The sequence below is a fragment of the Gopherus evgoodei genome, chromosome 4 (genome assembly GCF_007399415.2).
Source record: "Gopherus evgoodei ecotype Sinaloan lineage chromosome 4, rGopEvg1_v1.p, whole genome shotgun sequence".
Taxonomy (NCBI): domain Eukaryota; kingdom Metazoa; phylum Chordata; order Testudines; family Testudinidae; genus Gopherus; species Gopherus evgoodei.
In genome coordinates this window covers 52455710-52482633 of record NC_044325.1, presented here as the reverse complement: position 1 = coordinate 52482633, position 26924 = coordinate 52455710, and the positions used below count along the sequence as shown (strand labels likewise).

The window sequence follows — 26924 nt, the reverse complement described above, 5'->3', positions numbered from 1 at the left end:
CAATGAGTAGCACTATGCATGTAGTCATAGATGTAAATGGGATTATTCATGAGTGAACACTACCCAGAGTGAGTAATGGTTGCAGAACCAGTACCTAAACTTGTAATCAGTATTGTCTCTACGACTGACAGAGGTTCCTGCTGAGGCCTCATCAAAATAACTGATGTATCTATGGGTAACTTCAAATACTGTATTCCCAGGAATTTCTGGTGTAATCTGAAAAATAATAGACACACAGCAACAGTGTTGTAGGTGTGGCTCAATCATCATTTCAGTTATACACTGTGGAAGATATTGTCTGGCTACAGAGCATGCCTCTGCAATGGCAAACAGGATCTGTAAAACCCCTTAGCCATCTAGGGTAGGGTTTCTCCCTCCTGGTGCAGGCAACATGGAGGTCAGATGTAAGTGGTCTGTAGTGAGTTAGTGATGGTTCTTCTCCCTCCAGCTCACTGGGAGACCACTCTGCCTCATTACCCTCTGGAGCACCACCACCATCAGGGATTAGGCTCTTAGGCAGGGCAGGACCAACAAACAGTTTTAAAGCTCAGGCCCTCAGGCAGAGCGGGCAAGAGACACAGACTTGTTGGCTTAAGGTGGGGAGGCTGCCATGCCAAGGGCCCTAACAGCGGCAGAGTGTTCCACCAGTGGGTCAGCGGGGAGCCAGCCAAAACACACTGACATAGATTCAGGCAACAACCCAACCAGACTAAAAAATCTAGTTTCCCTGAGCTGCTTCCTACGATCCCCTTGCTGGGTACCTGCACTCTACAGGCATCCTCCATCTCCTTGGGATATGCAGCAAGCAGTAGACTTGGCAGTTCTTCAGTTGGGTCAGTCTCTTCCAGGGGCAGGGTGTGGTGCAGCACGGGTTCATCTCCAGGGAGCTGCAGCAGCCTGGAGACATCTGCTCCTTTCCCTGGCTCAGACTGAACTGGGTTAGAGGTTAGAGACTCTGCCTTTTATACTTCCTGTCCCGCCCATTGGCTTCTGGCAGGAGGGGCAAGTCTGGCCTGGCTTCACCTACCAGGGATCACAGAATGACTCTTCCCCACTCCAGCTCAGTGGGAGGCAACTCCGGCTCACTACGTGGTCCTTTGTAGGAGTGGGAGGCATAGGCTGAAATTCTGTGCTATCTCTTTCAGAGGTCTGGAACCTGTATGTGTTGAAGCTCCCCTCTTGGCTCGAATTTGGCAAGCAAATGTTTAATCAAGAAGCCCGTTTTTAAAATATGTGATCAAAAAGCTGGTGGTAACAATCAACTTAATTTTATTTGATTTACGATGTGTAGTATTAGTTCTATTAGACTGTGGAATAGTGTTCAAATGAAAGTAAGGCTGTGAGTACTGGCACTTAAAACAGGACTGGACAAAAAGAAAAACTGTATACTATTGGGAACAATCTTCCATTGGTAGCAGCATGAACAAGATTATTACTATTTCTAACGGAGCATCTAAAGAACCAAATCAAGGCCCCATTGTGCAAGCAACATAGACAGTCTGAGTTCTCTAGAGCAATCTAAGAACCTAGTTCCATGTTTAATTTCTGTGGGCTTTATGCTCCCCTCTGTAGTAAAAAGGTTCAGAAAGGGCTGAGATTCACAAAAATATACTACAAAAATAGCTGTATAGGTTAATACATAAAATGCTACCTAGTCGTGAAGAAAAAAATGTTTATTGCCAGAAACACCTACTGAAGAGATGCAAAAGATGGGGATGAAATATTGGAGAAAACGGAGAGCCCTGCACTGTTACACATATGACAGCATCTGCAGGAGTGGCTAAAATGAATGGACGTGTTCAGCTAATTGTTCCCAAGTTCTTTGCAGTCTGAGATAGCACCCGCTCATCTTCAGCATTTGCAAACGGTCAAAGTATGCTGAAATACTGTATATAAATGTTCATAAGCCAAATTTTTTTGGTAAAAAAATGAAGCATCAAAGAGCAGGGGTCAGCTTATCAATGGGTCTACACCAAAATTTGATAATTTTAAACTCTGTGGAATTATTGAATTGAATATCTAATACATTGTCGTTTTGTTTAGCTGGAGTGTTCGCAGGCAGGGAGCCCCTGAGCTCCCACTGGCTATGGTTCGCCGTTCCCAGCTAATGGGAGCTGTGGAAAGGGGTGGCCAGCACGTCCCTCAGGACGTGCTGCATCCTGCAGCGCCCATTGGCTGGGAATGGCAAACTGCAGCAATTGCGAGCTGAGGGGCTCTGTGCCTGCAAACTCTCCAGGTAAACAAAATGTCCAGGCCCACTAGTGGCTTACCCTGACGGGCCGGGAGCCAAAGTTTGCCAACTCCTGAAATATAGGGTCAACTTATGAAAGGGTCATACAGTTTTTGCTATTTTTACCTATCCATCTTGGGGGGTCAGCTTGTAAACGAACGGGCTAATGAACGAGTATATACGGTATCTATTGAGAAGGTTCTATTGTGTGGATGTTTGCTGACAGCATGTTAATGCTGCTTAGAGTTGTTCTGATTTATTCTGTTTTCTGAATTGCTTCCCTTTCAACTTTCTATATTAATGTACATTGTTTTTCCAGGATAGTATATATTGTATTGAGGTTTTGCCCTGGCTTCTCTCACATTTCCTTGGGCCACACCTCCTTGCTGAAATTTGCAGTTCTTATGGAAACCATTTTTTGATGTTACTGCTTAGTAAAGCACCAGGTAGGCAGCATGACTTGTTGGTTAGAATTTCGAGACTGCTTTTGCAGCAAGTTGCTACACTTTTAACACACAAACCACAGGAGCATACAGGCCAGTAAGTCCGAACAGCTAGAGAAAGACAGATGGAAAACATTACTGCGGCTGGTTTCTGGTATTTAAAAAAAAAAATCTAACTTAAAAGCCATTCATTTCTTAAAATTATATTTTGCAGGCTATTAGTCTGCAACTTGGAAAAGTTTTTTGTATTTTCTTTGAAATATAAGATGGCAGTTTAAAAGGCAGCTTTTGCATATATATATATTCAACCCTCTTTTAATAGAATTTTTCATTAGGTATTGTGTGTAGAATATATACTATGCTCCAAACTGCATTTCAGTGCCATTTTGTGTTAACATTTATTTAACCCAAGTTTGTTAACCCAAACTTTGGCCGTCTAAGATCCACAGGCATCTCATCAGGAGCCTAATGGTGTATCTATACTACAGCTGGGAGTGTGCCTCCCAGTCCATGAAGACAGATTCATGCTAGCTCGAGTAGACTTAGCATGCTAAAAATAGCATGGATGTTGCTGAAAGAGAAGTGGCTCAGGCTGATCACCCGAGCACAGACCCAGGGGGTTGGACAGACTTGGACTCTAGTGGCTAGCCCTGCTATTTTTAGCATGCTAGCTCAAGTGGAGCTAGTGCAAGTCTGTGTACCTAGGCTGGAAGTCTGTGTACCTAGGCTGGAAGTCTGTGTACCTAGGCTGGAAGGCAACTTCCAGCTCCACTGTGAACATATCCTAGGAGCCACTTTATATTATCTAAAGATACTGCCTTTATCTTTAGTACATTGATACAGACTGGAAAATACAGGTCTCAGTAGGTCCTAATGCTCAAACCAGATGGACAATTGTGTACTAGGACTCTAGTCCCAGGAGACTGACACTGTATTAAAGTACGCACAGTCATATATCACGTTATCATATTCTGTGCTTTGGTTACCCCTCATTAACAATAGTTCCATTGAAACTGCTAGATATTAGGTCACCAAGTTAAGAAAAAGTGAGCAGGCCTACTTTGTGTCTCTGAGCCAGCATACACTGCATTAATCTTATATATTGGTAGGATACCAACTGTGTGAATTGCTGATTCAAACTACCCATATTGGTTAGGATGCTAGCAGAAAAATGTGCAAGTAGCCATGTTTCCAAGGGAAAATTGTCCATTGCAGTTCACAGAACTCCTAATGTGAAATTAACTATTATTGCTAAAATGGGTCTCTGTTGTTTATTTTGCACTCACATTTGCATGAAAAAATTGAAGTTGTGCTGGCAGAATGAGAGCAGAATATGCTTTAGACATTTGCACTGTGTATATGGGGCCAATTTCTAGCACTAAACTTCCACTTAAACAGATGTATATTGAAACTAAAAAGTAAGGTAAATATGTGAACATGTTCTGGCCAACTGCACAAACATCCCTGCGGATTAATCCACAAGAGTAATCTTCATGTGTGCACACTTTAAAAGATACAATTTGAGAAGGTTCTAGATGGATTGCAATGGCCAGGACCAGATTAATCCATCTCTGGGCCCTGGCCTTTGCAAAGATACACTCCTCCTGGCCCATTGCAGAGTTGAGGCCCTTGCAGGGGAGGGCAAAGAGGATGGAGTAGGGTTGTTAAAGCAAGGTCACCCTGCAGTGGTGGCTGCTGTCCCACAGGTCTGGGCCTAGCTCCCCGTTCCAGCATTGTGAACTGGCGTACAGGGGCTCAGCACAGTGTCTTGCTGCCACTTACTTAGGTTTGGTTCAGCTGCCCCTCTGTCATGATGGAGGGGTGGCCAGACCTAACCTGAATGGGACTACAACCCCATGCACCAGGTCACAATGCTTAGAGCAGGGAGCGGGGCCCAGCCATGCAGGACAGGAGCCCTCACTGTGGAGTAAGTGCAGGGCAGACTTGCTCTCCAACCACCCCCACTAGGGCCAGGGCAGGATTAGGGTTGTGATAGTCGGGGCAGAGTAGTCCATATATGTAATGGCAAATCATAAAAACAGAGAAAATGTAGTTGGTAGGTTGTTCTGGTAAAACGTTTGGGAAGCACTGCAAACATTGCACTGCACTACCAGATGACAAGGCCAATGAGGTGAAAGATGGCTACACCCCTGTCACTTAGGCCCCCCTACTCAATATCTACAATCATAGAGTAACATTTTTGTAGGTTTGGAGAAGTCCAGGATCAGGAGAACAATCTGTTCTGTCCTTTCCTGCAACCTAAGGTTGTTCCTGCAAACACATAGGCACAATTACTAGCCAGAATTCAACCCTTGAAACCCATTACAAACACTGGGGAGGAAAATGCTGCCCTACATTTACAGTTTCTAGTGGAATTAAAATCCTTTAACATTCATATGCGGCTTTCTGCCACTGTGTTGTGAACAAAAAGGATAGCACCTATGTATATGGATAATGCTTTTAAGAGAGAATTCCCTGAAGTAACTAATGTTTACTAAGCGTTTACAAGGAAATTTGATTGGAGAGAAGGCACAGCATATCAGTTAACTGCATGAATACTAAACTCAGACTAATTCTACACAATGCTCACAGGTTTAATAGAGATATTAACATACTAATTCTCACATTAAGTTATGTTGTCTCATTAGAAGTCTCATCTTTACTAGTAAAATGATTCTTGCTGTAAGGGCAAGTATCTGAAAATATCTAGGTTGCTATCTATCTTTGGTGTTATTGCACATTAGAAGAATCTTGGTTGGGCTTCTACTTGGTCAGCACTTTCATACAAGATGAGTTCAAATTAAAAACACAACAGTATTAGGAAAGACAACGGGCTTGATTTTCTTCTTTCTTACATCAGTTGTACACTGACATCAGACACAGTGAATAGAAAATTCAACACCAACTACATGCTTCTTCAAAAGTGCTTCATAACTTCCATGTATTTTTTTTGTTGTTTTCTTCAGAAATACAGTTCCCGCTTACCTGCTTCCTGTAACAAAGAGACTATTTCTGAGCCGAACAGAAAAATGATAAAGTTTTTTCTCATGGTGAACAAACAAGGTCAAACGAGACTCTCCAGGTATTATGAACATGTGGAAATTCATAAACGGACAATGCTGGAAGCTGAAGTAATCAAAAATTGCCTTTCCCGTTCAAGAGAGCAAGTACGTTTTTTTTCCTTCTAATCTAGCCATTTTATCTGAAATAGAACCAAGAAAAGAATATTACACAGTGAACTACATTCAAGAAATATTAGAATGTTTTGTGTTAGGTTTTGCTGCCAAGGTACTTCTTGACATGAAAGTTCATATGTATAATAAACTCAATAGTTGGTTTATTATAAATGTAGTTTAAGAATCAGGTTCTCTCAAGAAAACCCATTTTTTCCCCCAAACATGCTATAAAAATTGACATGTGTGCTGTTGCTAACTAATAGAAACAAAACTTGCACTTCTCTTTAATGATAACATTGCTCTGTATTCCTAAAATTGCCGATATTTTGTCCACGCAACCTTCCTCAAGGTCAGATGGCTAAAATAATGGTGTGGCTTTTGGCCATATTCTAGATGAAATACTATTAAGGAATTCTGTCCTGATTTGGTACATGGTTTCCAAGTTATCCAACTCCAGAGTTGATGAGTAAAAACACAATTGTTTTCTTTATAGAACTTGAATGACTTCTGAGGATTTTTTTTAATATCTTACATTTTACCCGATATGAAAATCCCTCTTTTTACATATATATTGGCAAATTCTAGACATGCTGTACAAATATGATACTTGAAATGAAGTTTAGAGGGCTCATCAACTCATGTATGAGCCAATATTCCTAACCATGTATCAATACATGATAATGACACAGGTATTTGTACCTTTGTTAGCTCTGTATTGGATTATTCCTATACATTTTATATTCTACTGCATGTGAAGAACATTCAGAGACTTCAACTAATGTAGAATGTGTCTGCCTGCACAGCTCAGTGGTGCTTCTCTCAAGGAGATCCTTGCACATGTTCTCTGCATCCTGCACTGGCTCTTTATTGTTTTTGGGTGCAAGTCAAGGTGTTGGTTCTGGTGTGTAAAGCACTAAATAGCCTGGATGGAATCCTGGCCTTATTAAAGCAATGGGAGTTTTGCCATTGACTTCAATAGAGCTCAGATTTCACTCATTTAGCCCTGGTTACCTCACAGTCCATGTCTCTCATCATATGATATTGCAGTAAATGAGACCAGCTGAAATTCTGTGACCTACTAGCACCCCTAGTTAAACTGGGCATGGGCTGCGGGCAGTGCCTTTTCAGGGATTGGAACTCAGCTGCACTCCCAATTCACTTCCCTGTTTGATCAAATGTGTTGACTTTAGGGTGCTCTTCTCTTTCCTCAACTTTTAAGGGAAGGTGAGTTGAAGGAGCAAAGTTGTTATGCCTGATGGTCTGGGAGAATGTTATAGTTGATTTTAATGGGACTAATAGCATAGAACAGTACTATTCAATGTGCATAAGATGACAGAATATGGCTATTTAGGGTTTGTGAATTTTCCTTTCCCACTGATGTTCTATTGCCCAGAAGCAACATCTCACATGTTTTTAGGTATAATATACAATACTGAAAATAAGTGACAACCAGCTGGTGCCAAAGTGAACAAGATGGCATGTGTATTAGTTCTAAGACAGTAATAGAGAGTTATTTATTTCTCCTGTGTTAGGAATTGTCTAACTTCTCTTCTGACAAAAAAAAGTTGTGTAAATAATTAACAGAAGAGCTGTACATATCCATTGTATGTCATTATCCATTGTATACCATTATTCTATTTGTATCTATGCTGAGACTAAAAGTGGTTATTGTATACTGCATAGACAAGTGTTTTTCAGGTTAGAAACCTGGTTCTCTTACAGAGGATTCCACCTCTTCCTAGGGAGGCTGAAAATTCCAGGGCAAAGGAGAAGAGGAATATATTTTTCTCCCTTGCCTAGATATTTTCACCAGACCTAGCACATTAACCTTTATATAATAGATGGCAAAGCTGTGATAATTTCTAAGCAGTAGTGGATGCAGTAATGCCAGCCCTAAAGATTAAAAAATCATGAGTCAGACCCATTAAAATGGTAAGATTGTTTTTTAAAATCTCATGATTTTGAGGACAGACTTTGGGACTTATTTCCCTTCTGGTTTTTGAGCATTTGAGTTTCACATTTTCAGATTTCTATCTGCAGCCACAAAGATTATAAACATATATTTTAATTTTTTTTAATGAAAGCTAGGATACTCATGTAATTACATGGCTCCAGGAGTTGGGGCTTTAAGAAAAACACCAAATATTTTAATACTCAATAAAATGGCAAGATTTGACAATACTGCACAAATGTCAGGTTCTTGCAGGTCAGCTTCTCATTGGGGGATAAATCAATTACATGGAATGTGGTTATATTTTTACTGCAACTTGTTTATTTTACACTCCGCACACCAGTCCTAGAACAGAAGTGACCAGACAGTACACAGTCAATCCCCCCTTTCCAGAATCTCAGGAAAGACACCATTGCCCAGTTCCCAGGAAGGAATTTTGTCTCAATAATATACTCTAATTAGAGAGATTAAGGTTGAGAGCAAACACTACTGCTGTTTGCAACAGTTCCCCTAAAATATTCAGAAAACTAACAACAATACAACATTTTTTTTTAAAGATTTAACAGTGCTCACATTTGAAGAAAAAAGATCTTGTGACACTGTGTGTAACAGCACTATCTGATGACTCATGCCATAACAATATAAATTCTGAAATAGATGTTTTTCTATTTTCCCCCATGAGTCTAAAGGTAGAAAGCAAGAAATAGAAACCCATTGCCCTAATATCATCTGTCTATCAATATCACATATATAATTTTCTACCTGACAATGTTTTTCTCCCTGTTGTCTTCTAAAATGTTTGTTTGGAGCGATAAGGGAAGAGAAGAGGGATGCCCAACTGATCTGCTGTGTAATCTTGAGCAAATCATTTTACCTCTGTGTGCCTCAGGTTTTTCATCTGTAAAGTGTGAATAAAACTCTCCTTGATATAAAGTGCTTTGAGATCCACAGAGGAAAAGCCCCATCTAATAACTTAATATTTTCTTAACTTCCTTTACCTCTGGATTGAGATTGTGGGGTGAAGACTGAGAAACCCTTCATACTTTGTGGACCTGATTCTTCTTGGAAAATTGGAAAGAGTCCAGCGGAGGGCAACAAAAATGATTAGGGGGCTGGAGCACATGACTTATGAGGAGAGGCTGAGGGAACTGGGATTGTTTAGTCTGCAGAAGAGAAGAATGAGGGGGGATTTGATAGCTGCTTTCAACTACCTGAAAGGGGGTTCCAAAGAGGATGGATCTAGACTGTTCTCAGTGGTACCTGATGACAGAACAAGGAGTAATGGTCTCAAGTTGCAGTGGGGGAGGTTTAGGTTGGATATTAGGAAAAACTTTTTCCACTCAGAGAGTGGTGAAGTGCTGGAATGGGTTACCTAGGGAGGGTGGTGGAATCTCCTTAGAGGTTTTTAAGGTCAGGCTTGAGAAAGCCCTGGCTGGAATGATTTAGTTGAGAATTGGTCCTGCTTTGAGCAGGGGGTTGGACTAGAAGACCTCCTGAGGTCCCTTCCAACCCTGATATTCTATGATTCTCTCCTTTACTCCACTGTAAGTCAGGAGTGACTTCATTAAAGTGAACCAGTTACACTCATGAAACTTCTGTAAATGAGAGATGGGGCCCTATGTGTGTACACAATAGTATATTTAATAAGCAAGTTGTGTATAGTAACAAATTATATCTAATGTGGCAATTAATGTTTAACCATTTACATTTTTATCCAGTGCTCTTTCATTGAATATAAGGATTTTAAGCTAGTGTACCGACAATATGCAGCCCTTTTCATAGTGGTTGGAATCAGTGAAACAGAGGTAAGAGATTTAACATTTTTCACAGATCAAAGATTAATTTAAATCCACATTACATTTAAATATGCCTCTGTAAGTGGTTATGGCCATCCCTCCGCATCTGCCTCTGAAAGACGCCATGCCTCCTTGCACTCTGGTTTGCTAGAGGGAATTTGCAGTACTCAGTGGGCCCTGGCCTTCAAGCGGGAAGGGTCTACAGTCTGGGCTCTGGCCAGCGGTCAGAATGGAGCAGTTAAGCTAGCCCTCAAGTAGTGTGGGGCAGTAAACAGTAAGGGCTCTGACCTGGAATCAGGCAGAGCTGTAGTTGTTCATACGCCCAGCCTTCAAGCAGGGCGGGACAGTAAACAGTCAGGACTCTGGCCTGCAGTCAGGCAAAGCTGGAGCCCCAACCACCTGTAAGGGGCTCCAGCAAGGGTGTCCAAGGAGCACAGGCCTCCTGGCTTAAGGAGGTGGCAGAGGGAATACAGGCCCACCCAACTCTACCACATCCCATCTCAGGGCTCTAATAGTGGCAGAGTGGTCTACCATTAGGTCAGCGGGGATCCACTTGCAACACAATGACCTTGTATTAGACCATCTCTTAACTAAACTAATCTAGTTTCCCTGAGCTGCTTCCTACTCGCTGCCTCAGGTGTACATGCATCCAGGGGTCATCCTTCATCTCCCTGGGATATACCACCATGGGTAGTGGTAGCAGCTCCTCAGTGGCAGGGGTCTCAGGAAGCTCATGCAGACTGTCGGGGAAGCTCTGATTCTCCTCAGCATCCCAGCTCCCACAGCAGAGAAGACATCTGTTTCCCTCAGCAGCTCCTCCCCAGTTGAGCTGCTGGGCTGTCCTTTTATACTTCCTCTTCCTGTCCCTCCTCTCTGTTTTCAACATGTGAGGCGTGGTCCTCCTGGCTCCACCTACCAAGCGGCTTGTGATATTCCCTCCACATCCTCCTCTGAGGGAGGCCACACCTCCTCCTTACAGCCTCCTTTTCCATCTTCTTTCCCTAAGCAGTTTCACAATTTCTGTTACAGAATTTCAAGGTGTCATTCTGAAAGCACCCTTATTTCTATCAAATATAAAGTGGTGTGGAGGAAAAGAAAGAAATCTCTTTTGACTTCTTACTACTAGAGCAGTCTGAACTGCTGTCACATGGAGTTTCCTAATGAGTGTGATACTATTAGTATCTTGCAAACTGATATTTGATGGATGGAGCTGGGGTTTTTCAACAGATATTAGCATCATTACAGCCAAGCCCAGTGCCTGGTCTAACTCTTTCTCTCTCTCACTCATGCCCGTCACCCCAATCGGGGTATGGGCCGCCAACAACAGATCTCCAGAGTCCTCTATCCTGGGCCATTCGTTCTAACTGGTTCCAGGTATAGCCCATTTTTTTGCTATCGGCCTGAAGGTCATGTCGCCAGGTGTTTCTTGGACGGCCTCTTTTCCGCTTGCCTTGGGGGTTCCACCGCAGTGCCTGTCTGGTGATGTTAGTTAGCTTGCGTAGTGTATGTCCTATTCAACCCCACCTTCTCCTTCTGATTTCTTCCTCTGCTGGGAGTTGACAGGTCCTCTCCAAGAGGTGGATGTTACTGATGGTGTCTGGCCAGCGGATCTGGAGAAGCCTTCTGAAGCAGCTATTTATGAAGGTCTAGATCTTCCTGATGGTTGTTTTGGTTGTCTTCCAGGTTTCAGCTCCATACAGTAGGACTGATTTCACATTGGAGTTGAACAGTCGAATTTTTATTGGGTTTTTTTTTTTTTGGAGGCAGGGGTCTGTAAACAGGTTGGGACTCACCACTCACAGCACATCCTGCTGGTGATTTCAGGAATTAGCTCAACTCCAGTGGAGCACCCCCTCCTGGTGGTGTCCCATCCATTGTTCTGCCCTCTGCTCCTGTCGCTGGACCCACGTTGCTCCCTGCTCGGAAGCCTCCTCTTCGAGGCCACTGCCTTCCAGCAGTGTCCCTTAGTCCATCTGGTCTTCCTTCTGGGGATCGGTGATCAGCAGTCCTCCACTCCAGCCACCATGTGCAACCACACACCCCAAAGTCTAATCCCTCTTGTCAGGGATCAGGCGTAGTCTATAATGGCCACTCCCTAGGGCCAATGGCTGGATGTAGTGCAAGGAAGAAGGGGGGGGACCCAGCCCCACCCTCTACTCTGGGTCCCAGCCCAGGGACCCTCTGGCATCAGCCTCGCTGTCCTCTTTCTTTCCCCTGGGCTGCTTCCCCAACAGCCCCTTGCACCTGCTAGGCCCTTTCCTTCAGGGCCTGCAGCCTGGCGGCTATGGGCTAGAGCCTTCTAGCCTCTCTGAACCTGCCCAGCACTGTGCTGTCTGTGGTGCTAGTATCTTCCTTGGAGACTGACCTTCCCCTATCAAAGGCCTGCTCCTGCTCTGGGCAGCCTTTATATATGGGTGAGCCTGGCCCTGATTGGTTCCCTCCAATCTGGGCCCTGATTGGCTCCCTATAAGCCCGTTTCTGATTGGCTCCCGGGCTGCGCAGGCTCCCTGGCCTGCCACAGCCCATCCTCCCAGGGAGTGGGGCAGTCCGCCCCACTACAGGGTCATTTGCCACTTGTGAGCCATTTTGGCCAATTCAAGACCTGGGATCTGGTCTCAAGGACGTTCTGGTAACCAGGCCTGTAAACTCTCACAATGAGTGTGTCTACACACGGATTATTTTGCTAAAATTTTCCCCCAAGGTAGCATTAGTATAGACAGAACTCCAGGTGATATGTCACCTTACTCGGCTCAATGCAGGCTAATATGTCCTAGCGCTTAACACCAGCAGCTGATGGTTCTTTTTGTAAACAGGCCCTCCCACTGGTTGAGCTGAATCAGTGTGAACAATAGTAAATTTTAGCAAAAGTTTCCCAGTGCAGAGAAGACCAATGTGATTGTGCACAGTGGAAGTAACGGAAATACTTATACTTTACTGTTGAGTGGGATAGCAAGGAGAAAGAGCTTGCTTAGATCTTTTGCTGGGAAGTCTTGTCTACACTGCTACGTTTAGTATCCATTTTCCAGTTCCACCGGTGTTAGCAATGGTGTCATTGCTAATATACACAAATTTGAGCATTTAGCATTGTTTTTTATGTCAGAGTCTACACTTTGGTATTTCATGATGTTATGGTGAAATGCCTGAGCCCACTGTATGTTAGTGTTCATACTGTTTTAGCAGCACTAGGTCTTCAGAATGAATACAAAAGCTTGTAACATAGTCATGGCAACGTGCCAAGGAGGATAGTGGCCTGAAGGTCACGTCGCCAGGTGTTTCTTGGACGGCCTCTTTTCCGCTTGCCTTGGGGGTTCCACCGCAGTGCCTGTCTGGTGATGTTAGTTGGCTGATTGCGTAGTGTATGTCCTATCCAATCCCACCTTCTCCTTCTGATTTCTTCCTCTGCTGGGAGTTGACAGGTCCTCTCCAAGAGGTGGATGTAATGTAATGTAATTGCTGTAATGTCTTCTTCTAGGTCAGCCGTAGAGTTGTTTGGCTTTGATATAGTACATAATAATGCTCTATGTACATTTCTACAGGTAATACTAAGAGAGCCTAAGCTTGCATACTTATTTGTGCTACTCACTAATTATTTTCTAACTGATTTCAAAGAAGCATGCATCTCATGTTGAAATAAAATATGAATGAGTAGCGTATCTTCTATCCATTCATTTAATGTTTCACTTGCTTTAAATTTATATTTCAGAATGAGATGGCTGTATATGAACTAATTCATAATTTTGTGGAGGTTTTGGACAGATATTTCAGCAGAGTGGTGAGTGAGACATAGAATCCATTGCAAAACATTTCCTTTCTTTGAAAGCCTTTGTGGACAAATTGTTCAGAGACAACATAAATGAAAGAGGGGTGGGAATCTTTATTTATAAACATGTAAAATGTGGAGAGTTTTGGTGTGACTGTGACAACCGTAACAAGGGAGTATCAGGAAGTTTTTCAAAGTTCTTTACTTTGTAACATACAATAATATAAGTATATATGGCTTATCAGCTATTAGACATTGAATGCAAAAATATTTGTGCTAGGAAACAGTCTTTTTGTATGTTTATCCACCAAATGGTCCTTCAGGAACCTACATGCATCCCACTCTGAATAGCCCCATCTACACTAGCCTTTAAACTGGTCTTTTCTATATTAGATTTATTTTTCTTAAAATTTCCCATCATTGCCACCCACAGATAAGCTCCAATGGTGAGAGAAGTGGAGAAAGTACTAATGTACCCTCCCAGTCAGAGCAGGGTTGGACAAAGCACTGATTGAAACACCAACTGCCAATCTATACTGGCACTCTCACTATTGCTACCATTGGTAGCAATGCAGCAGTGGGAATTTTTAAGAGAAAAGGTATTGCATAGATACAGTCAGAGTCTGGGAATCAAGTTCTGATGTGGTTCCAATCTGGCCACCCAGTGTGATCACAGACTAAAACACATGTTGTTTTACGTGGTTCTGACACTGTTTGGTCCTGTCCACACAGGATGGACAAATCATGTTAGAAACAAATTTAGATAAAGGTATATTTTAACAGTTTCAACATGTTTTTTTAATTTGGTTGGATATCCTACCCTTTCCCCAGCATGAGTGGCTCAAAGGCTCTGTGTAAGAGTGTGTGTACACTGGAAAAAAATGTTCTTAATGTGGATTAGCTTAGAGTAGTAAAGACATGGAAACTCAGCTTTGAAACTCACCTTCAGCCTCAGGCTGCCATATAGATTTGAACTTGAGCTGCTAAATAGAGTTAAAAGCTGACTTGGCATGTCTTCACTGCTATTTTAACCTGTTTGCTAACACAGGTAATTTTTTTATTTTTATTTTTTTTTAATTGTAGACAAACCCTAAAAGTTATCCTTCCTCTGGCAAAAGAGGGTGGGTGCAGATCCTTCTTGAGTCCATCAGCTCCATGGTGTGCCATCGATAACTGTACATACTAAAGATCAGGTTTATAACTTTGATTTCCCAATAATAATGCTAACATTTTCTACAGCAGACCTAGGCCAGCAGAGCTGATCTTAAAGCTACTCCATGTGTGAATTTGTTGACGCAGAAGATAACCTTGCCTGAATCTATCACCTTTACAGTATGGGTCAAATGGTGTTAGGAGAAAAATTCCCAACTAACCATGCTCAGGCTAACAGAAGATTGGCCACTACAGTGTGCCCCAGTTCTGTAATGCATTGAGGTTGGAAACTCATTGCTACAATTGCAGTCACAACCTTAGCTCTCATACCAGGAATGGAATTTGGTTTCTCATGTGTAGCAGAATGTACTAGCATTTTCTTTCTCTAATTGATCTAAGTTGCTGCCAGCCTTTTCCTAAGTTTTAATGTTTTCAGCTGTGAATTAAAGTAGAGGCAGTATTAACATAGTAAAAGTCTGTCTGCCTTAGCACAAATATATTATAGTACCTCGTGAATCTACCAACTTTAACAGATGCTGCACATCCATTTCTTGTACATGTATATAGGCTAAAAGCTTACAGTTATTAGCAATTTACTGATTGCATCATGCTACAGACCCTGCATTACTCAAAGCAGTTGGGCTTTAAAACTTGAAGAATTAAAAAGAGGGGTGGGGTAGAGAAATCACATATTACAGTTCTATTTTTAATAGCATATACCACATAGAATAAATAGCAGGCCACTGAATAAGAGGCCTATAATTCCAGATAGAGGTTCTGGTGGAGACCACAGAGCCAAGGGAATAAATCTGTACTGTATTAAATTAATGTTGAGTATTTACATAATTCTAGTATCAGAGGGGTGGCCGTGTTAGTCTGTATCCATAAAAACGAGGAGTCTGGTAGCACCTTAAAGACTAACAGATTTATTTGGGCATAAGCTTTTATGGGTAAAAACCCCACTTCTTCCATAAGCTTTCATGGGTAAAAACCCCAATTCTAAATCTGAAGAAGTGGATTTTTTACCCACGAAAGCTTATGCCCAAATAAATCTGTTAGTCTTTAAGGTGCCACCAGACTCCTCATTGTTTACATAATTCTAGCAGCACTCTAAGTTGTGATGACAATGACAGCACAAAGAGAAAAACAATGCAAAAAAAAGCAGAGGGAAAGAAAAGAACATATGTCCCTCTAGAGCAAGACAGTTTGTCATCTTTATATTTTTAGGTTTGCAAGTTTTAAACATTCTTACATGTGCTTTTTTTATCTCATGGAATTTCCATTCTTAAATTTAGCTATCAGACCTTATGCTGCTGTACTAGAGAAAACATTGACAGAATCAGGAGCAGGTTTTCAAAGCTACCTATGGGATTTGACTCTGGAACTCCCCTTGATTTTGATGGTAGCTACACAAATATAACCAGGCACACCGTTTGAAATCTGTGCCTCTTGGTGCCCAGTGACCTTTTAAAAAAAAAAAATCTTAAGTATAAACTGAATTGATCAGTCACCGAAGTTTGATTTTTGTGATATACAAAAACTTTTTTAACGGGGATGTTGAACTCGTTCAGTGGAGAGGGCTGAATTATGGTTTTCTTTAGGTTCCATAAACCAGAGCTATGAGTTTCTGCCGTGTGATTCCTCAATTCACAGCAACCCTTTCACTATGTCAGTAGACTTTTTTGCATAAAAATCAAGGGTAGAATATTGGACCCTGAATCAGGGATAAGGAAGCCCAGTGGCAACTTTATCTCCCTTCCAGGAAGTTCCACCCTTCTATGGCAGAATTTTAATCACTGAGAAAATAAGGAGGGAACAGATGACACAGTAGAGCTCCACTGTTTGGAACAGAGCTTTTTGCTGGGACTCAGGAGCACAGCTGCATCCATATCCCCATGCTCAGTTATTATCTCATGCTGTCTTTCTTAAGACTCAGTAAGACAGCACTGCATAGTGTCATATGTTCAGAAAGTTTTATTGCTTGGCAACCATAATTCTTTGAAGTTTAATTTTTCAATAAAAAATTAAATTCTGAAGAATCTTAACTTGTCATGGAGGCTAGGATAATACATCACAAGCACTCAGAGCCCACATTAATGAGCATGATATAACTGAGCACAGACCTGCACAAACCACCAGAGAAAATCAAGCTGTCCTGGAAGTTTATATCTGTGCTCTGACAGGCCTTTTCTTCTTCATCCAAAGAAGAAGTGGTATGTAATGCTTAATGATCGTGAGGTGAAACAATTCACATTATCATCTGACTAAAACTAATATCCACCTATCTTTTTTCTTCCAGAGTGAATTAGATGTATCCTTTCCAGTATCACCACTAATCCATTTGTCATTTTCTGTATTCCTGTTCTTACTGCCTTATAGTACTACTTGGCAGACATTCAAGCTGAAGCAGTACCATGTTATGATTTAACAAATGAATATTGCAGTTAGAGTAAGTAGCACATTCCTGGGGTCTGGCAGCAGCTGCTGCTAATGAAGAACCTTCTATTTAAAATCTCAGTACCAGTATAAAGACAATGCTGACATGGAGCAATTTTTTTCTGAAGGTAACTTGTTAAATGAGATGGAGGGCTTAGTTACAAAGAAGAACTGTATAATCACGTTTGGATACAGAGATGTGGGATGATGGGTTATTTTTTGGTTTGCCTTTTTGTTTCACTATTTTTTGTAAATTTAAATAACTTGCCAATAACAAAGAAAGTTAACATCACAGTAGTGCCTTCAGCCACAGTAGAAAAGCTTCCCACTCTTAACATGATTAAACATGGACTATGATCCTGCTTCTGTGGAAGTCAGTGGAAGTTTTGCTGTTGCCATCAATGGAAACGAGTATGCCCTTGATGAGGAATCCTGGGTATCGGTCATGACAGCAGCAATGATTGAAATGACATTGTACACACTTAACCACCCTACACTCAAATACTCAGAATCATGTTACTTTGATGCCTTATGCCTACTTCGATGCTTTATAGCTAAAATATAGAAACATTTGTTATTTTTCATCTATTTGTTCTTATACTTCTTTACTGAAGCAGCAAAAGGCATCATGTATAGTTTTTTCCAATAACTTTTTAACAGCATGTACATCTACACATAAGCTAGGGAACAGACTTAACTGGAACTCTCTGGTCCATCTAGTAGCATTAAAAAAAAGAGTACACTGTCTGTGTTGAATTCATTAAGGGCTTTGTTGAAGAGGGATGGACTTAATTATGTGTGTAAATGCTTTGCTGAATTGGGGACTAAGCGTACAATTTGGGTAATTGTACATACAAATGGCTACTTATGCCCCAGTATGGCTGTATTTTGTATATGTATTTATCCAAATTTGAACTTGAAGTCATTTAGGGTGGTGGCATCCCTTTGAATCTAATTGCCTTTTGTCAGAATTTTCACACTATGAGGAATATTCTAACTAATGCATGGATAAGATTAATCAGATTTATACATACACACACACTGTTGGCACAGTTAGTAGTTAAGAGATGCACACCTGGCAACCTGCTGCATGCATTACTCGACAACAGGGTAGGTGGTTACACACTTTAGGGGAACTCTGGTGTAGACTGAAGATGGTTTTCAATACTGTGTTAGTGTGCTGAGAGCCTATGCTAACTCTTAAACCCATTTCACTCCTTTGTCAGAGAGATCCCATGAGAGAATCATTTTCAGCAATGGTTCAAACTTCCAACTGTAAACCACCCTAATAGATTTGCCTGGAAATTTGAATGGGGCAAAGGTAACTGAATGAATATTGCAGTTAAGAGTAATGGAGTTTAGGGAGCATATAAATTATCTTATTTGATAATATTGACTTACTTAAGAAAAGGTCCTCAAATCTTGCTAGTACAACTATTGGGCCAAATTCATGCCTGGTGTGTCTCCACTTATATATTAGGCCTCATATCTTTAATTTTGTAGTACACCCGTACACTCTTTTTGGAGGGAGAGCAGTTTTCTTTTAAAACACTCTCCTTACAAGCTAAAAAATTCCTGTCTCATTTAGAAAAAAAGGAAGAACCTTTTGTGGGCTAGAAGGTATAGAAAAAACTAAAAGCTAATTCCTCAGGATGCTGAGAGAAGTGTGAACATGTGCCTATACAACTGGTGGTGGTGGTGATGATGTGAACCATTCAGATTTGCATTTATTTTTGATAGCAGTTTGAATAGCAGATAAACAGAACAGTATAACATTTGACTACAAGTGCCTTAAGTATTAATGCTGTGCAAACTATTCCATCAAAATGCCGTTTGTATCATGTAAAACAACAGTCATGGCCTGGGAATGAATCATTTCTGTTGCCAAATAGCCTGAGCTGACTGCAATTTAATTCAAAATACCTGATGAAGAAATACAGTGTGGATGTCTGCAGCAGCAAACACATATGGAAGATATATCATGTGTTAGTACACTGGGCATCTGGCTTGAGCCTGTGATGATTTCCTGCCTCTGTGGCAACACTGGTGTATCCAAATCCACATGAATTTGGTTTTAAAAGTGATCATGTCTACTTAATGTTGAAAACAAGGTGATAAGAACTGAAGATACCATGATCCAACAAATATCAGGCCCCAGGAAACATACAGATGTGGACTTTATTTGCATCTTACACCTCTTGCTCCAATTTTAACAACTTAAATTTGGGGCAAATAATTAAGTAATCCAGTTTAGTACTTGTGATTATTCTTAAATATTGCAGAAGCCCCACAACCTACAAAAAATTCCCCAGTCTGAAATGAGGCAAGTTACAGTTCCTGCAGCATTTAAATGTCAAATTACACACTTTGCCCAGCCTTTCCCCATACTAGTTGATCTGGTAGATTTACTTTCTACTCTCTACACAGGATTCATCCACAGGTTGGATGATTTACACCCTGTAGTGTGGGTTTCTTGCCAAGCAGGAGAGGGGCTGCTGGTGTAGAAGAGCTCGGAAGATGATGGACAGATGTCCCCACAGTGGGCTGGGTATAATCAATCAGAATGAAATGTCTAAGGCCATGTCTACATCTAAAATTTTGCAGCGCTGGTTGTTACAGCTGTATTAGTACAGCTGTATAGGGCCAGCGCTGCAGAGTGGCCACACTTACAGCAACCAGCGCTGCAAGTGGTGTTAGATGTGGCCACACTGCAGCGCTGTTGGGCGGCTTCAAGGGGGGTTCCGGGACCGAGAGAGCAAACCGGGAAAGGAAACCAGCTTCGCCGCGGTTTGCTCTCTCGGTCCCGGAGCCAGCCAGCAAACCGCAGGGAAGGAGACCTGCTTGCTCGGGGTTCCGGGACCGAGAGAGCAAACCGGGAACGCCGCGGTTTGCTCTCTCGGTCCCGGAGCCAGCCAGCAAACCGCGGGGAAGGAGACCTGCTTGCTCGGGGTTCCGGGACCGAGAGAGCAAACCGGGAACGCCGCGGTTTGCTCTCTCGGTCCCGGAGCCAGCCAGCAAACCGCGGGGAAGGAGACCTGCTTGCTCGGGGTTCCGGGACCGAGAGAGCAACCGGGAACGCCGCGGTTTGCTCTCTCGGTCCCGGAGCCAGCCAGCAAACCGCGGGGAAGGAGACCTGCTTGCTCGGGGTTCCGGGACCGAGAGAGCAAACCGGGAAAGGAAACCAGCTTCGCCGCGGTTTGCTCTCTCGGTCCCGGAACCCCGAGCAAGCAGGTCTCCTTCCCCGCGGTTTGCTGGCTGGCTCCGGGACCGAGAGAGCAAACCGCGGCGTTCCCGGTTTGCTCTCTCGGTCCCGGAACCCCGAGCAAGCAGGTCTCCTTCCCCGCGGTTTGCTGGCTGGCTCCGGGACCGAGAGAGCAAACCGCGGCGTTCCCGGTTTGCTCTCTCGGTCCCGGAACCCCGAGCAAGCAGGTCTCCTTCCCTGCGGTTTGCTGGCTGGCTCCGGGACCGAGAGAGCAAACCGGGAAAGGAAACCAGCTTGATTACCAGAGGCTTCCTCCTTCCACGGAGGTCAAGAAAGCGCTGGTGAGTGTCTACATTGCATTACCAGCGCTGGATCACCAGCGCTGGATCCTCTACACCCGAGACAAAACGGGAGTACGGCCAGCGCTGCAAACAGGGAGTTGCAGCGCTGGTGATGCCCTGCAGATGTGGACACTCTCAAAGTTGCAGCGCTGTAACTCCCTCACCAGCGCTGCAACTTTCTGATGTAGACAAGCCCTGAGTGTGTGTATAGAAGGATGTAACAGCAGAGGACAGGCATCGTGAGACTTGCAGGAAAGGAGAAATGAGCCAAGATTGCTCTTTGTCTAAAGCTGAATGTTTGCCAAGAGCAGCATGGGAAAAGGAGGTGGGAATAGAATTGCAAAGGAAGCTTGGAGACTTACCAGAATCAAAGTGTGCAATCTCTCTGGAATGGTAACTGCTAGCCCAATTCAGGCTACAGGTGAGATAGCTGCTGCTGGAATGAGGGCTGAGTAGCTGTGGAATGTTGCTTTGCAGGGAGGGGCTAGCATATTACAGGTGGAAAGATGTGACACCACTTCACTCCCTGTAACAAAAATGTGCCTCTAGCCATTAAGTATGTGTTTGTTAGGCTTTTAAAAATGATAACTTAAAAGGGAAAGTCAATGCCATTAATTTTGAAACAGAACAAGCTGAAATGCTCCTGAAGCTTAAAACTGGCATCATTCTTTAATGCTATCTGTGAGTGAACCTGCTACAAGGCACCTGGAGTTTGGGAAACAGATGAGTAATCTCTCTCAGGTGATATACACTTTCAGAAATTAATCTCTGATCTCACTGTGTATTTTTTTCAGGGAGGGTAATCCAGAGAAACTGGTCTAGAGAGTGAGAGTTCTCCTTCCTGTACCTGGTTTCACTTGGGATATTTTTCCCTGTTAAATTTTAGGATGTGAGTGTGTCTTAGAAAGATTGGATGGGCTTTTCCCATGAGAGTTCTATCAGACAGTGTAATGAGCTGGCTTTGGTACAAAGCTAAAATTAAAAAAGCTTGTAGTGGCATTTTAGGACTATTCATGGAAGCTCTGTAGATTAATATCTGAATTTAACAGGCCCTCCTTCCTGCATGTACAGCATTGCATCACTGTAGTGATGCTGAATGGGAACTTAATGGCTAATTCTATTTTCCATAAATTCTCAAATTATTGTACTCATGCTATAACTGTTCCCACACTAAAATATTCCTTGCAAGATAGTGAGGTGTATTTGAAAAGTATAATATGAAGAGCCAACTACAGCGCCTGTAGCCTGCAAGCTACATAGGCTAAATTAAATGCAGAGGCCCAGATTCTGAAGGTGTGTAAAAGCATTGCTGCACTCACACTGCAAGACCTACATTAGTTAGGGCTGGTCTGTATTGCTTAGCGTATGTGCAAGGTGCCTCAGGTGGCACATGAAGAGGATTCATCACCGAATTTTGTTTGCTTAGATCATTAGCTTCCCTGGCCGGGAGCTGGTACTGATGAGTGTGACATGAATGCTGATCCACGCCCTGCTGGTCCACACTGGACATAGGCATAGCCACATCGCTGTGGGGTTGTGAAAAATCCACACCCTTGGGAGACATCACTATGCTAATCTAATACCCAGTGTAAGCAGTGCCAGGTAGACAGAAAAATTCTTCCATCGCCCTCACTACTGCCTCTAGGGGAGGTGAATTAACTACAGTGGCAGCAGGATTCCTCCAATCACTGTACAGTGTCTGCGCTGAAGCACTGCAGCTTTACTGCTGTAGCATTTCTAGTATAGACATACCCTAAGCAGCTTTGAAAACTTGGGCCTGAATGGGTACTCTGACAGTGGGGTTCCATTAGTGTGAATGCAGAGTAATAGAACCAAATCTGACCATCTGTCTTTCTGAGCTCATGCCACACTATCAAATAACATTCATGGCAAGCAAGTTCCAGGAGGCAGTAGTGAAGGTACAAAAACAAACCCCACATCCCCAAACTGTTGAAAGATGTGTTTTCATGTTGGAACGTGAAGTTTCTTTCTGGCTCCACTGCAGTAAAAACAGAACCTCCAACATACAGCCACGAACTACAAGGAGTGAAGCTGAAACTATGATTGATCTGTTGAGCAGAGGGAAAGACTGAAGAGCAGCAACAGGTGGGGACAAGGCAGAAGAGAGGTTTAACTTCTTCCCCTGTAGATTGTACTGAATCAGGGAGACATCCATGATACCTAGTCTTTTTTTATGTCTATTTCTATTTAATAGACTAGAGATAAATAGGAAAAGCAGGACATGTTTTACTTAGCCCCCCTTTTCTCACATCACATTTGTTCAACGAATACTAGTGTATATAGAACATATTTTTGCTGGTATAAAACTTGCCATTTATTTGCCAAGACCAAAGCAGTTAAGATACGTTAATGGAGGAGTTTCATATAGCACAAAAGGACACACATTTTTATAGCTTCAGATTTTTGCCTTTCAGCTGCTTTATTTCACTAGGCAAACCTTGAAGGCGCAAAGTTTATTTAAAATCATTTTAAAAATGAAACCTTTATTAAATTCTGTTCCTTAACAAAGGAGTGTAAATTAATGAAATCACTCAGCTATCCTCTGTGTAAATTACAATAGACTAATAGCATATCAGCTTATAAAATTAGACAAATCTGAAACTTGATTTTTCCATTACACCAAATAAGTGATGTTAGGGAGAGGGGAAAAAATACAAAATGGTCAGCCTTGAAAATGCTGGTATCAGTCAGACATGAAAAGACTAAGAATTATCTTGTTTAAGAGAAATGCAGTGTACATAGATGTGCTTTTAGAGTCTGTCTCCACTGCATCTGAGAGCATGCCTCCCAACCCAGGCAGCCCTCCTGCCCTAGTTCTACTAGCACACAAACTAGCCACGTGGACTTTTATGTATTCAGATGGCTAGCCTGGGCTGCCACCCATACTGCAACTTCTGTGCTAACTCAAGAACAGCTAGTGGGTCTGTCTACACTAGCTGGGAGGCATTCTCCCAGGTGCAATGTAGACATACCCTTAGTATTATTCATAGTCACATTCAAGTTTGTGGTATCTTACTGATTGCATTTTGTATCTGTGGTAAGCAGAAACTATTCTCTCTATAAAATCCATCAACTTGCAGTGAACTCAGACAAGCCTATACTAAAAACTTTGTCCAGATATTAATTGTTCAAATTATGTTATGCTGTCATCGCCTCATCTCTAATACAGAGAGCCAGCTGCAGTTATCCGTTCCCACTGACGCTTTGATATGTGACCAACACAATAAAAAGGTGAAAAACATTATGTCTGACATGGATATTAGTGCTACTAAAATAAATTTAACCTAATCTCAAAGTGCAAATTTACAAATACCCACACTTGTAAGTTTTAATCAGAGAAGAGGGTTGAGAACATGAAATGCTTAGGACAAAGGCAGATAAGATTTCCTTCTGAATAAGTCTATACACTGTTCAATACTTGTAAATAAAAATTACTTAACTTGAAATGTTCCTAGATAATGTTCAACTTGGATAGAGTGCATATAATTTTGGATGAAATGGTGTTAAATGGCTGCATCGTGGAAACCAACAAGAATAGAATTCTTGCACCTCTATTTGTTCTTGACAAAATGGCAGAAAGCTAGAAAGAAACAAGCCTACTGAGGAATGTATTTTACAAAGTATTCTGAAAACCCCACGAACATCCCTACAGCTCTGTTCTGAGACTTCCTAAGGTGAAATCTTGCAGTATTTTCAACTGGCTGGAACATATTGAAGCAAAGAAATCTAATGCATATTCCCTCTTCCTTTCTCCTCCAATTCTAGAAAAAAATATGCCATGCCAACGTAAAGGTGAAAATTGGGAGGGGGAGGAACCAACAGGAACTTTTTCAATGAGGCAAATGTCAGTTGAGACAGCACTTGTCTGTCTAAAAAGTAACCATTTTGTTTTAGTATTTGTAATTCTGTTAGGGGAACAATATTCCTGAAGCCTTGTATGTCTGTGACTATGCATTATATTACAAGTGCTACAGCAGCACAGCTGTAGCTACACTGTTGTACTGCAGACATTTACTACAGCAAAAGAAAGGGTTTTTCAGCTGCAGTAGTAAATCCACCTACTTGAGAGGCGGGACCTAGTTGTGTCTACAGTGGAGTTTAGACTTAACTATATTGCACAGGGTATGATATTTTTCACAGCCCTGAGTGATGTAGCTAGGTCAGCTTAAATTTTAGGTATGGACCAGGCCTCACCTCTTTCATTCCAAAAAAAGAAAAAAAGGTGGCTATCGGGATGGAGAAGATGAGTTAGAAAATATTAGTATAATTCCAAGTTGTTTCCATAAGTATGGATCTTAAGCTCTAACTTCTGTACCGATATACCAATCTTCTACTAGGTCCAGTCTTCACAAGGACAGGTTTATCTTATATGGTTTTGTATGGAACAGAGTGTCAAGTTTGTGTTCACTCAAATACTGTAGTGATGGCTGTAATAAAGGTTACTGGATACTACGGAAGTTGTAAATTAACGATTTGGACACTTAATTCTGTTAATAAAAGAATCAGAATGATAAAACAAAGGTTAATTGTTCTTTATCATACTCAAAAGGAAGTTGCTACTTTAGTAGTTTAATTTTCTTAGTGTACTGTTTTAGTATTTTGCTTATAAACTTGAAAATAAAGGTTCTCCTTTTCACTATGGTATTTTTTCCACTTACCCGTCAGTTTCTTGTTTGCAATATCAGTATTCTTTCACAACTGCCAGCTGGGGGAGCCCACAAAATTGTTAGTAGTGGGATCACAATCACCACAGCTTTTCATCCTCCAGCCCTCAACATACCATTAGATATTTTTCACAGTATATTCACTGCTTGTCCAAGTTTTGAGTAAAATTTACAGAAGAGGTACCTCAGGTTTGTAAATTTCCTAATACTGACCAAATGTATTCAAACTAATCTAAAAATCTTTAGGAGCAGTAGAAGAGAGCTCAATGACTGGTCTTTAAGTGAACTACTGTGACATGGATAACTGTCTGTCATCTTTCACAAAAGTAACTAAAGAACTGTCAATTGGTAATTACTTTCATTTTCTAATCACGTGCTACTGTAAACTAGGTTCAGACTGGTACTGAGAGGGGATAATCTCCATATTTAAACTGTCCATCTTCATTCCCTTTTAGATATCATACTTAAGATAGGTCCCATTGGTTCTTACATTGGACATCCATTTGGTTACGGTAAAAGTACAATCAGCTGCATAGAACTTTCATTCTAGCACCCTCCCTGTCAAGCAATCTGACCCTTACTCCTGTCTCCATGCCACTGATTTTTGCCCTGGACTTGGTGAAAGGAGCTTCCAGGAGGCCTGCTGAACTGCCTCAATACACCAGTGGGGCCTGCTCAACCACCTTAGCATGAAACTTGCCCACATGCTGACTGGGAGCTGGGTTCCTATGGTCTGCTGTCTGTCTGCCATTTCTGAGAGGAAAGGCAGGGGATGGAGAGGGATTGTTCTTCAAACCCTTCCGTTAAAACATTGTCTTTCTGGACCTGACTGCAGAACTGGAATTAATTTCCAAACTGGACAACATCAGATTAGGCCTGAATAAAGACTGGGAGTGGTTGGGTCATTACAAAACCTAAACCTAATTTCCCCAACACTAATTTCCCCCTACTGTTACTCACACCTTCTTGTCAACTGCCTGAAATGGGACACTCATTACCACTTCTAAAGTTATTTTTCCTCCTTTGGTATCCTGCTGTTAAATGAATGTCTCATTAGACTGACCTCACACTTGGTAATACATTTGTTAGTCTCTAAGGTGCCACAAAAACTCCTCCTTAGTTTTGAGGAAGAAGCCCTCTAAGCCAAAGAGGAAACAGTAAAAAACAAAAAAAACCCAAAACAAAAAACACGCCTCTTTAAAATCCTGTGAAAGCTCTTCCAAAAGGGAGCCCTAGAGTCTGCATGTGTGCTGGTTGGAGGCCTAAAATTCTGGGAAGTTCTTTTTGAGAGGCAGTCCCAAGCCCAGGCTCAGAGCACAGATCTGGTCTGTCTGCAGTTGACCCGGAGTTCGGAAACACCCCATGCTGAAGACTGCTACATGGAGGGGACCGAGAAATACGCATTTTTGTTATAAGCTTTTGATTGTTTCAAGACACTTCTGGTAAAAGTGTAATAACCTCTTATTTACTTCATCTTTATAAGCAGTCACTGACCACCACAAAAAAATTACAATACATGGTTCAATCAAGACAGCCATTGCTCCCTCAAAAAGCTTTAATCAAATGTTGTGGGGTACAGTCATTCACTCTGATACAATATGCAAACTTAGTATCATTCATACCATGTCTGAAAAATACCGAAGACCTGGGGCGGCTCCAGGCACCAGCATGCCAAGGGCGTGCTTGGGGCAGCAAGTTGCGGGGGGGGATGGGGGAGGGAGAGGAGGGAGGGAAGGCAGCGCTCTGCCGGTC

General features: G+C 42.1%; 1 protein-coding gene across 6 annotated transcripts in view; it reads left to right on the top strand.

Annotated features, from left to right (window-relative positions):
* Nucleotides 1-24375, top strand: part of AP4S1 (adaptor related protein complex 4 subunit sigma 1) — a 31247-nt gene extending 6872 nt beyond the window's left edge. For 3 of the 6 annotated variants that reach the window (XM_030559344.1, XM_030559345.1, XM_030559342.1), the window contains exons 2-6: nucleotides 5640-5840; nucleotides 9519-9605; nucleotides 13300-13368; nucleotides 16808-16861; nucleotides 23964-24375. In XM_030559344.1, coding sequence (XP_030415204.1) covers nucleotides 5703-5840; nucleotides 9519-9605; nucleotides 13300-13368; nucleotides 16808-16861; nucleotides 23964-24092 — 477 coding nt within the window. In that variant the 5' untranslated portion in view covers nucleotides 5640-5702 and the 3' untranslated portion in view covers nucleotides 24093-24375. Of the gene's footprint in view, nucleotides 1-5639; nucleotides 5841-9518; nucleotides 9606-13299; nucleotides 13369-14439; nucleotides 14478-16807; nucleotides 16862-23963 lie in introns of all 6 variants that reach the window. The other 3 variants (XM_030559347.1, XM_030559343.1, XM_030559346.1) reach the window with 3 other exon arrangements.
* The last annotated feature ends 2549 nt before the right edge of the window (nucleotides 24376-26924 follow it).